At 40.6% G+C, this 13070-nt stretch overlaps 1 protein-coding gene across 1 annotated transcript in view; it reads right to left on the reverse strand.

Annotated features, from left to right (window-relative positions):
• The window catches only part of LOC119378337 (rho guanine nucleotide exchange factor 12), a gene marked incomplete at its 3' end in the record, with an annotated part of 50812 nt that extends 40298 nt beyond the window's left edge, over positions 1-10514 (reverse strand). Inside the window, exons 1-2 of the mRNA XM_037647504.2 lie at positions 10397-10514; positions 2844-2923 (exon numbers count right to left, since the gene is read on the reverse strand). Coding sequence (XP_037503432.2) covers positions 2844-2923; positions 10397-10446 — 130 coding nt within the window. The remainder of the gene's footprint in view (positions 1-2843; positions 2924-10396) is intronic.
• Between the last annotated feature and the right edge of the window lie 2556 nt (positions 10515-13070).

Below are 13070 nucleotides of genomic sequence, written 5' to 3' on the forward strand. Positions count from 1 at the left end.
AGTAAATTACAAACAAAACAAAATCCCGTGCACATAACATTTTTTTTTCATTTTCTTGCTTTTCATTCTCCTTTCTACTGTGTTCACATGACAGAACAGAAAGGGAAATCGTAGAAGCATACCATATCCACCCGGTGATGAGTGTATCAGTGTACCTTCTATCACACTTTATGGCAAGGAAGTCGCCTTCCTAGAAGGTTATCTGTAAGCTTCCTTTCCTTGGCGTAGCTGTTTTGTTGCTGTTGTCCTTGTTACTAGGGCTGAGCGGGTTATTTTTTAATTACTTCGCTTTCCACTGTTTTTCTGACGCAGCTCCTTGTTGTTTAAGCATTGTTAATGACCTATTGTTGGTTTTCTTATCATTTTTGACGCAACTCTTATGTGTCCAAGTTTTGTTTTTGATTTTTTATGCCGTTGTCAAAACTGTTTCTTTTACTTACACGACTCTTGGGTAAGAATTTTTTTAGTTCCGTTCACCACATGCGCAGAGTCTCTAGCCCACAAAAAGCATGTTTTTCCTGAATGGTGGGGTATTTTGTTTCCACCTTGTTAGGATGGTTCGTTGATGGCCTGTTTAGTCTAGATGGCGCTTGCTTCCTTAAGGGTTTTGATGTTAAGGCTTGGTGATTGCGCATGCGTCTTTCTAGGTTTATTTTTTAATGCAAGTGTTTCATGGTCTTTAACTTGGACGTTTTCTATCCCCTTTGAGCGGTAGGAAGCTGATTCAGCATTGGTGCACGGCCATGAAGTGGCTTTTTGGAGAGGTCTTGGCACTTTTGTTATCGGGTGGATGATTGACAAATTTTATAGCTCTTGCTGGTTGCTGGTATAAATTTTTCATGTTTGCTCAATAAACCTCAGTTGAAAGTTGAGCGCCTGTCCTGTGTGCCTCTTGTCTATGCTCCCGTTCCGTAGCGCTCGTTTGTTCCACATCAAGTATGAACCAACTTGCCCAAACAAGTCTTGCTAACACCACTGGACCTAACGCTAACGCATTTCAGTTTAACGAAATTAGTGCAGATCGCGTTTCAGTTCTACAAACATATTGTGTGACACCATCCAATTCCTATCACGTCATATTGATAAAAAATTGTCTGAAAGACTAGGTACAGACAGCGCTTTGGCATTTTGAGAACTACGTCACCTGTGGCTCTCTTGTTGAGACATTCGCCACTCTGCCTACAGAAGTAATTGCAGCGAGCGTCCTACACTGCCCAGCAGAGTGTTGTCCCAGAACAGGTTTATGATGGCTTGAACACAGTGACTCAATTCACGACCTCTGCAGTCCTAAGTGCGCAAGTACAGCAAAAGATTACTGCATTCTTCAAAACATGCTAAATAAGCAGAAATTCATATTCAAATAAGCAGCATTGCCAATAAAAGGGTTCAAATTTCATTTCAACAACTGATGTTTTCTTTAGCTCAGGATAACAAGTTGCAACATAGCTATTTCAGTTCAGTGAACTTTCACTTCAACAAACTTTTCCCTGGGGTCCCTTGAAGTTCGTTCAAGTGAAGTTTCCCTGTATTTAAAACAGCGTTTCCTGTGTGGTCTCCTAAAACTACCTGTGGATGCCCACAATAGCGATTGCTGGACACATTGGCAATGCCATGCTGGGAAAAGTGAAAAACAAGAAGCACATAGGCTTTTAGAAGGCACGGTTACTTTTTGTGAAACACTGAAATTATTACCTCAATAGTCATCTTCACTGTACACCCATACCCATAAGCTGCTCATTGCTCATTATGTTTGTTTGTGTGTGTGTGCGTGTGTACATGCGGCTGTGAGGATGCGCTTCCTACATGTGTGGTCTCTGCAGTCTGTTAGTGCCGCTGCCAAGATCTGAGCCTTTTGCTCAATGGTCCAGCCAGCATATGACAGTAAGAAATGTCTACACTAGTGTTGTGATAATGCTGGGGCAGTGACCCTTACACCACTCTCAATATGTGATAATAATAATAATAATGTCTGTGGTTTTATGTGCCAAAACTGCGATATGATTATCAGGTGCATGTATATATACACATGATTATGAGGTATAGTACACGGGCCTTTAGCATTTCGCCTCCACCGAAATGCACCACAGCTAGGATTGAATCCGCAACTTGAAGGGTGCAGCCAAGCACTGTGACTTCTTCGGCTTACTGGGAGCGCGGTACACACAACAGACGAAGGAAGAACCACAAAAACACGAGCGCTCACAAACACGAGCCGAAGAAGTATGAATTACCAACTAGCCCACCTTTCAATACTTTTGCAAGCACTGTGACCACTGTACGACCGAGGCGGACACCACTCTCAATACGTGATCAATACACAGAGGATGCATTTGAGGAGCCATTAGTGCACCATTCCAATTGTCTGCATGAATGCAACGCCACTTTTCAACACAAGTTAACTGGAATAAGATGCTACTCTAGGATGCAAAAAAGTTTGGAGAAGCACATAAAATACAATTATAAGGACTGCATTATGTATACGAGCAAAATAGCTCCCCCTGCATGGGTCTTGTGATTGTACACTGGTTGATACTGTTCGACCAACAAGTGAAGTCACACGTAATTTACACACCACTTTCTGGCACAATTAAGAAACAGTAATTCTTCATTTACCAAATTAAATGAGGTTCATTTTCGTCAATGTAACACACAGCCTTCTACTTCGCACCACTGTTAGAAGACATGCCCTGGGAAAAGAGACCAACCAAAGGTATCCACATTCTGCCTATCGGTCTCGACTGCCATATCGGTCTCAACCACAATGTGTGAACATTCTGTGCTTCCTTTTAGATGCTTGGGAAAGATGGCAAATGATGCCTGTGGCACGACACCCCCCTCCTCACCTTGGGTGTCGTATCCATCAGCAGTGTGGGGTAGCTCCTCCCGTTTCGGCAGTGCATCACCCTTGCTGAAGCTGCCCAGCCTGCATTCACACCAGAAAACACATACTTAATGAAACCAATTTTAGTCACTTGAGCATTAAAGGAACACCGACACAAAAATTTCGTCTCTCAACTTTTTCTTTGAAACACAAAGGGGGGGGGGGGGTGTCTAATGTGGTTATGGTAGTCAAATATCACGGAGTTGTTTATGACTCCTGCTCATGCCATATTTATTTAAAGGGGCCATCTAAAACTTTTCAAGCCCCATTTTTTACCTGCGGATAATGCAAACTAATAATTAAAAATACCTTCAACATAGCAAAAGCATCAACATCAAAATATTTAGCGTTTTCAACATGCAAATAGTTCACTACACAAATTAGCGTGTACTGGCGCTCACCAGAACCATTTCTGACAGAAAGGACGTTGTCGAGCGTTCACCTGTAACTGCTCAAGAACAAAGTTACAGTTGACATCTAAGAGGACAGACTTTTGGGCTAGTCCTGTCCTCTTTCTGTGGTCCCTGTCTTATCAGCGCTATGGCTTCAATGAAAGTTACAGTTAATCACATTACTGCCACAAAATCATCCTTGAGATTTGTTTTGTTTGCTGCACTTTTTACATAAAGGCACACAGATATGGTCATAAGAAAGAACTCTGAAACTACAAAACACTGTATGCGCACTGGCTGCCGTGGCGTCAGAACGTACAGAAATGCACACACGAGGTGCGTCTCTATGTGAAGGCTCCTCTTGTTGCCTGTGTACTCTCATGAGCAGCCTCACATTAAAAAATTTTGAATAACTAACCGAATAATGCATATTCAAAATACCAGATATTCTTCAAATACTTTTTGAATAGTTAAGGCTGAAATTTGGGCTAGTTGGTTTTGACATAAATACATAATATAGCGAAACAAAACAAGGACACACAGGACGACCGCTAGACTTCAACTTTTGCATCTTGCTCTGTCCTTGTTTTGTTCCGCTATATTATGTATTTAACTTTTTGAATAGCCAGCACCAATGGGAAAAGCCCAAAAGAACAAAATGTTGGAACAATGAGGGATCACTTTTATCGCTTTATTTATTCAATTACCAAGATGTGTGCAGCCCACATGTTTTAGAGACTGTTGACGCTGTGTTGATCACCGGGGGAAGGTGATTTTTGCCTTAAGCTCTAGCGCAGCAACATGTCCTCAGTTCACTGCCATCATCATGAGATTTATGATAATGTCACTTCATGAAACACTGTTTAATTTTTGTGTGTCAGTTTCATGTAAAAGCTGGTAACAAAGTACCATCTAGAATACTGAAGTAAATGCTGCATTTAAACTTGCTTACACAATATCTTGAATGCTCTAGTCACTGCTGCATGCAAGCTTACCTTAGTTTACATAATGGTAGCATTTTTGTCAGTTAAAGTAATGTTCCTTTGTTATTGTTAAAAAGTTTGTGAATATCTGTTTAATAAAACTGTATGGAATTCTAGTACTGTTTTGAAAACGGCTGGCTATTATTTGAAAACTATTCTAATAGTATTTGATTTCTATTTGTATTCGATTTGGTTCCAAAATTAACTATTCGCACACCCCTACTTGTTTTTTACGTGCTGTACACTAGTTTTATCCAAGAGGTGAATGTTTCCCACTTCAGTGAATTGTTTTTGCCTCGGGTGTTTCCTCGGGTTGTGGCACTATTTTGCTTGTTACTATGATAACAGCATAATTGGTACACTGGATGGAACAGGCAACCATGGGGCTTAAACATGCACTAAGCAGATGTTTGAAGCTCTGCCACTGGCAGTGTGGTGTTACGTAGTGAGCGAGAGAATTGAGACACGAGACCTGTGAAATATGAGTTGAGGGAAGCACTTTCTTTCTTTGTGCTTTGAATTTTATTTGCTGAATGACATCAGACTGCACATACCTATGAGTGCCGTTCGTGCTGTACTTATTGTCCATCCTTCAGTCTACGGAATCCGCAAATAAAAAATGCAGGTTTGTAAAGTGTTAGAGAGCCCATTTATTACAAGTTCTTTAATAAGAAATTCCCTTGTGGCCTCGTCACAGAAAGACTGTGCCACAGGGCACTACTGAAATCACTCTCCCAATTGTGCTTCTCTTGTAAACTGAAGCTTTTTCCTTTCGCCACATGGACTCCACTTTCCCCAGTGCAATCATAGTGCACACAAGTGGTTTTCAAACACCACATCAGGTTCAGTGACAATACACTGATTTAAGACGGGTTGCACTAACAGGTAGCATGCCCTCTGAGAAAATGAGGCTGTAATAACCCTGACTATGGTTATCTGAAAGGTGAATGTGAGACTAACGTTTCATGTCTGTGCTCCATTAAGCATCGAGCAAGCTTTTACAAAAGTCTGACCTCATAGTGCATCTAGTGCACAGATTAAATGCAACGAAAAGGTGTGAAACAGAATAAGCACTCACGAAGCAGGCATACTTGCAACATGCAGCACACATGTTACAACTTTAAAGCAATATGAAGTCAATACCTTGCACAGCCTCCTTTAGCATCACAACAACCAGGACTATAACTGTATATAGTAACTCTGGCTACAATAATTTTTGGCTGGCACTGAAATTTCAAGGGTGGCTCATTATATGATATACCACAGTACACTGCCTCCATCCCAAACAGTGAGAGCCTTCTCAAACAAAGAAAAGAGGCCATGATTATCTGCCTTCTTATTGGTCAACATGTAGCGTTAGTAGCAGTCACTGCACTGCACGGAAATGCAAGACAGAGGAGCTGTGCAAATCTGCTTCTATGTAACAGCCTGTATGTGTTCCGATTCCAGTTTTTCCTGTTACTGCCAAAAAACAACCAGCTGTGAGGACACAGCATGTCACTCTTGTCAATAACATTGAAGCAATACCTTAAAAACCAAAGTTAATTGGAACCTGACAGCAGCAATTGAAATCAAAGCCCAATGGTAATCTGAATGCACGTGACTGGCTACTTGCATGTTACTAAGAGCAGTAAGCAAAAACACTGTCTTGTGTTCCTTTCAAACGATTTGACTTTTCATCATGACTTTTCATCAAATTAGTTTAAAATGTGAGTTTCACCTGCAATATGAAGTGCAATGAACAGCAGCGGCAGCCACAAAAAAATATAACAATATTAAATAAAGGATGTATAGGCAATGGTTCAAGCGAATGCTTACATTTTATCACCTAATTGTAGTGTAGACAACATCAATTGATATGCATCAGTGAGTGCTGTACAATTTGAACATTGTGCTGTGATTAGCTTGCAAGCTATGCAAACAGAGTTATTGCATCAAGAACTGTGCAAGAGCTAGCAAATAGTAATCTTAATTCTCACTGAATTATACACAGAAATGACATCAAAGTGTGTCATCATTTTCTTGCATACTTATGCATTTGCACTCTTACCATCCATTATGGCTGCATAAGACTCAGTTGTTTCAACCAAACCTTCATGTTATAACTACAGCAATATGCTACAAAAAAAGGAAAGAAGGAATGTTTGTGGCTAACTATTATGTAAAAAAAAAATACATTTTCATTAAGCAATTATATTTTAAAAGAAAATGAAACATTTATGGTATAAAAGAAAACGTGGTTGCAAAAGTGTGTTTTTGAAATCAACACGAGACTTTAAAAACAAAGTCGCTGAGCTCTAGTGACTAACAAGAGTGGCATGCTCTGCACAGGGCAGCCTTACGTGCTCTTTCAAATCAACATGGCCTCGTTTTCAGTTTCTGGAGCCTGTTTAGGTTCTTATGCTTCTTGCTATCGGAATCTGATGCATTCTCTCAAATCTGGGGACCATGTCACTTTTTCAAGCAACGTGCAATAAGTACTCGTTTTGAAGTCCAATTAGTAACACTGTAAAAGCTGCTGAGAAGATATTTCTATGTATGCCCAAAGATGCTGCATAAATTTATGCCAATAAGTGTTTCATAATTTTTTTGTCACTACTGAGCAGCTACTGCAACACTATTACAAACCATACTGCAAGTGGGTGTTACAAACCCAGAATTTTAAATAAGTGACTTAAAGGGGCCTTGCAGCACATTTCCAAGTAATCATCGAATTGCTTATTAAAGGAGCTTATTGCCTCACGAATCAACCACCGTAAAAATTTTAGAATCCATCAAGCATGAGCGGAGTTAGACATTTGTCGCACGTTGTAATTGCTTTCTCTCTTCTCTTGTCCCAACGAGCACACTGGAAGCTAAGCAGGGAGGGATGGCACGAGGGAAAGAAGTTACGTCACACATGCGGCATGACCTTGAGCACTTTTTCTTTTCTTTTTTTTATTTGAACGCGTAACTTACTTTCAGTGTGATCATGCACGCGTGCGCAGGCACGTGGCAGCCTCCCGCAGCGGTCACAGTAACTATGCAGCTCACGATGCTTAAATCAGCCAATGGCCGTGAATTTGGGTATATGGCATCATTTGTCAAGAGAAGAGGGAACGATTTCTAGCTCACTTAAAGAATTAATTCTAAATTCCAGCCACATGCTGCACTTTAATATTTGGCTCGCTTGTTCTCAGGAGCCTCTACTACCGATCGGCAGCGTTTTCTAACCATGTTGAAAAAGTGTTGCAGGGCCCCTTTAAATCAAGCAATCCAAGCTGTTTGCTGTCAATTTTATATGCGCAGCGCAGCCTAACATAAACTGTTTTAAGCTATCCTCTTGTTGGGCCGGCTCCATCTGGCCATCCCAGATTTCAAACCAACAACGACCACTGTACGAAATAGTAAACATTTCTGGATGAACACCTAAGCCATACAACACACCAAGAAAGAAAAACAACACCACCACCAAAGTCTTCTTTATTTTACAGTGTTTTTGCCAGATACTCTACAAAATAGCATGCACAGACAACCATGAACCCTTTCCAGCAAATAAGCACAAGCATCCATATGGGTGTGTGTGGAGTGCCATGCTACGTACAAGCACTACCAGGACTAATATATATATATATATATATATATATATATACACACGCGCACACACACGTTCCAGTGCACAAAAGGAATGAGTGCGAAAGAAGCAAAAGCAGATGATGCGGGTGATGTGCACCAGAACTACAGATGGCCATGCACTCTATCCCTGACCAGCCCATCTGCAGCATCAAAGATACCATCCACCACTGCTTCAAGAACACAGCGCGGCACATTATACACAATGCCACCTCTACAAGGCTACATCTCTCAAACAAATCATAGGGGAGCATCAAACATTTCGTTTCCCTTTTATCAAGTCTTCACACACATGCAGTTTCATAACACACTAAAGTACTGCAGGTCATCATAAAGATAGCTTTCAATATAATACCCACCTCCAATTCTCTTTTTCATCATTGAAACAGTGTGGTAATCAACACCAGAAGTAGTTGTGTGCTAAGTATGTACTATCAAACTTTAGGAAGGTAGGATTGCTAACCCCCCAAGGAAGCCAATTACATGTTTCTGAAAACAAAAATTATATATATATATATATATATATATATATATATATATATATATATATATATATATATATATATATATATATATATAGTCCTCTTATATTCTGGAATCATTAGTATAGGTCAACCTATACATTTAAACAAAATTAAGTTTCAACATGGCAAACCTTTAATTACCATCACCTGTTGGCAGCATTCACAGTGGTGGCTGTTGACAGTTCTTTAAGTGACAAATAGTATTAGTTTTCTTAATGCTGTTCTTTCTTAAATCTTTCTTTTCTTAGTTTCCATTTGCAACAAATAAACAAAACACAATGAACAAGCCGCACTAGAGTTGTTTAAAGAATGACAGCACAAGGGAAGAGCAATTGGCATTATGGATATAAGTTAAGCACAAAATTTGCATGAATGTCACTATGGCAAAAGCAGATACATAGTACAACAAGAATTGAGAATTATATTGACAATTATTACAGATCTGCCCTTACGCTACACACCTGTGAAGACATGATATAGGCTACCAAAACAGACTGCAAGCACTACTATGGTAACCAAGTACAACATGCAGCATTTGATAACTATTTCCACTAGCAGGCAATTAACAAAACATAGACTGTGATGTCACTTTCACCGGAATGAGGTACAATGTTACAAAGGAACAGTTGAGAAATTGTTAGAATGCTCAGCAACTTCCAGCAGCCAATCCTTGTTCAAAGTGTGCCTAATGATTCTTCTGTCTAAAAGATCATGCCTTCACTCAATATTAGTCACAAAGCTGTGTTTTAATTTCTACACAAAGTGACCAGACTCATCTGTAATTATCATTTTCTACTTGTGACATGTTGTAGTGTGCCTTTATTTCTTTTTCCTTTTTTCTTCGCCTTTTCCCTTTGAGTAGAGATGGGTACATTGCCCCACTTCTCTTTCTTCCCTTGTGGTGCTCATATATTTTACATGAATAATACCAACAAGAAGACCTCCCCTTTTCACAAGTGCTCACAGAGATGCAGACCCATGTCCACCAATTCATGTACATAGCTGCAAACAATTCACGCTTTCATTCTACGTAAAGTGTGGGACAACAAATGAGAATGTCACATTCCTTGTTTAGCATCCCAATGCTGACTGCGCAATGCTAAAGAAAACAATAAAAGAGTGGGGCTGGACTTTCTTATAACGTAATATTAGTACATGTAAAGAAGAAATCTTCAGCTAACAGTTCTAAAAAAGCGAATGTATTGTGATTAGAGTACGTGTGAAATCACGGAGAGTTCAGTCAAGAGTTTTTAGACACTGGAGATATTTAAAATAATACAATACCATCAAGATAGAAGCCACAGGTCAATGCAATACTAATGAGTTCTCCCTGGTAATATGACTCTGCTACCCATTCAATAAAATATACATGCTAAGTGATTCTCCAAGTTACATTACTTATGCATATGTAAAGGAGACTGTCAACCTAAAAGCACTTATCATAAATGACAGTATCGCTGCTAGCCAATGTTCCTAAAGATTGCTCTACTTTAGGACCCACTGTGGCACACTCCTGCAACCAAACATTACCAGACAATATAATGAAACATTACTGCCTCAAGCACTATAACCACCACAAACACTCAGAGGTCGTTGGCAACTGTTTTCACGCAGCTTCCAAAGAGATCCATGTAGTCACAGGATTAATACCATTATGTTTATATTTGGTACTGAGTCACATGCTGTTCCTGATAACAAAATAAAAAGCTAAGCCCACAAGGACATGACTATAAAACATGCAAGACAATTAGTAAGAAGCAGCACAAGGGGCCTTTTAGGTCAACAGCCATATGTGCACCAAAGCTGGCATGACAGAGCAGAGCTTACAAGCATGTAATAAACTGAATGTGAAGCAAGCAACTGCTGCATTCGCCACTAGTGCCATTTGAGCAGCAACATGCAAGCTTTGACTAGAGTGCTAAAGCAACCTTATTTTCCGATGCCAACACATACACATATACATAAGAAAAAAATGCAGCAAACGGTGGGAGGAGCGGTCCTTACCGCACTGCATCTGTGTGCGCAGTGGATCCAGTTATCGATTTGTTTTTCATGCGTGTGCGAGCGCCTGAGTTGTGCCTGTGAGTGGACCGGGTGTGGCACCTAGACAAAACACAAGCGCGAGCGGTCACACAAGTAGACTGCCACAGCCTTTAACACCGTTTGACACCCACCAAGTTCGAGCTGTCATGCAGGACAACATGCTCAGAGCTGGCGAATGTGTGTGCGTCACATGACATGGAACAGACATTTCGACGGCCAAGTTGGACCTATTTTAGGCATAACACACAACTTTGGAAGCTGGTTACAATAAGCAAAGAGTCATGATCAGTTGAGAACATGCTGAAAGCTCCAGATCAATAAACACACTTTATAAGTTAGGTGCAGAACATATCTATATAGGGGATACATTACACGGCCAATGAAAGAAAGTAAACAAGAGTTTGTCAATTGAAGAACACAGAGAAACCTCTGCTTTTACTTTTGCTTTTTGTCAACATGAAACTCAATATTGGATTAACTGTAGAAAACAGCGCTAAAAGACGGGACGAAGAAAGGACACAAACCACAGCGCCGTGGTTTGTGTCCTTTCTTCGTCCCGTCTTTTAGCGCTGTTTTCTACAGTTAATCATGAACCAACCAGCCCAAATGCGTACCTTATTTCAATATTGGAGAGTAATTTTAATTCATGGAAGTACGGTACCTGATGGGGCGAGTTTGTTCATCTGCATCTTTACACACAGCACAAACAAAACAACAAGGACACTAGAAGGAGAACGTTGCAACACAAGCGCTGCCTCACAACTGAAGGTTTTATTCTCACAAAAATATAGAACCTCGCACAAGCGTGCACCAACACTCCTGGCCCTCCATCGACCATAGCACAGAAAACGAGAAACATGTACCTAAGAAATAGTTTTTGCTTTACTGTGCAATGCAAGCGGACGCCATGCTGACCCATCTATCAAAATACTTGGTGACTAATGTAAATGTTGTACCTTTCTAGACTTGTGTAATTGTTAATCCCCTCTATCTAATGTACATGTTTCCTGTTTTCTGCACTGTGGTTGATGGAAGGCCAGAGGCTTTGGTGTAAGCTTGGTGTGCGTTTTTCTATATATATGTTGTTTTGCAGCAGAGCTGTTATGGTCAAGGTTTGCCGTGTGTCATAGATAGAAAATTATCATCATCATGAACTGGCATGCACTGTCATCACCGTCTTCTTCATCGCCTTCTACTTCTGCTTCGCTACCAGAACACATGTGCCGATTGGTCCAGCTTGGGATGCAATGACTGATGGGTGAGAGAATGAGTACAGAGAGAGAGAAAAAGATACAAAAAAAGAGAAAGAAAGATGGAGAAAGAGAAATTCTTGGCTAAAAAGATTTCTTGGTGAGGCGAGGTTCAAACCCGTGTTCCCACGATCCGAAGGCAAGCACCGTAACCACTAGGCTATCCAGGCACGCCAGCAGAGCATAGTATAGCCTTTTATAGTATAGTATAGCAAAGGATGTGGGAAAGGAAAGTGAGGGTGAGCAGGAGAGAGAGGAGAACAAGTACAGAGAGAGCAAGAAATAAGAAAGAGATACAAAGAGAAATAGAAAGGGAAGAAAGTGAGAAAAAGAAAGCCAGAGAAAGAAATCGACAGAAAGATAGAAAGACACAGACACAAAAAAGAGAAAAAAAGAGAGCAAGCATAGCCTGCATAGTATAGAATAGCAAGGGGTGGAAAAGAGAGGTGAGAGGGCAAAAGCTTAGCCAAGCCAAGACCAGCTAGGTGGCCCACCAGCTCTGCTGTGGCCTTGCGCGCCTTAGCGCAAGCTGCACTAATTTTTTTGCGACAACGAAACGTTCAGTCGCAGGTACGCACTCATGTTGAGTCGTTGCTCTAGTGTCCTTGGTGTTTTGTTCACGCTGTGTGTAAAGATTTAATTCATAAGCACATTCCTGTGCTGTTTCCCCTAAAGCTGTCCTTACAAGGAGAGGTTCCCTGAAGCCAGCTGCATTGCAGATTGTCAGGGCGAAATGCTGCCACATTCAGTGCTGAATGAGTCATGGTCTAACATTTCGTTGCCATTTCCATTATTTTGCAGTCATGACATCTTCATGACCCATTCATGTCCCAGTCATGAATCTGCGCATCCCAAAGCATTTCCAGGGCTTTGTGAGACATGCTGCTGTTGCAGGCACCAGCTTCAATGAAATGTTAAAAAGCAAGAACAAATGTAAATAACACCGTTAAGATCACTGAATCAGATTCCACATTACAACTTACAAAAACTGTCTGCACAAATAGTGCTTCAGAAAAAAAGATTATGACTCTCATTTTATTTTTAAATGTTTCATACTTACCAAGTTTACTGACTTTCTGTCTTTCTAAATGATGTTACATCACCAGCCATGTATCCACATTCAGTGTTTAAGCAGGCAAAGATAACTGCTCCCTTGAACTTTTTTTACTAATAAACAATGGGGTCTGACTCTGCACAATAAAATGAAGATCACCACCATGTATCACATATTCAAGCTTTAGAGCCACAGTACGTTGTCAGCACACTTTGCTAGGGATTTCATCATAAAAAAAGGGTATCACACAACGGCATTATGTGCTTCTGCTCCTCTTTTCCTGTGTACGGTGTCAGCACACCCACCCTGTTTTTCACGGAAAATCACACCC

This window comes from Rhipicephalus sanguineus, unplaced genomic scaffold, assembly GCF_013339695.2.
Source record: "Rhipicephalus sanguineus isolate Rsan-2018 unplaced genomic scaffold, BIME_Rsan_1.4 Seq7869, whole genome shotgun sequence".
NCBI lineage: Eukaryota > Metazoa > Arthropoda > Arachnida > Ixodida > Ixodidae > Rhipicephalus > Rhipicephalus sanguineus.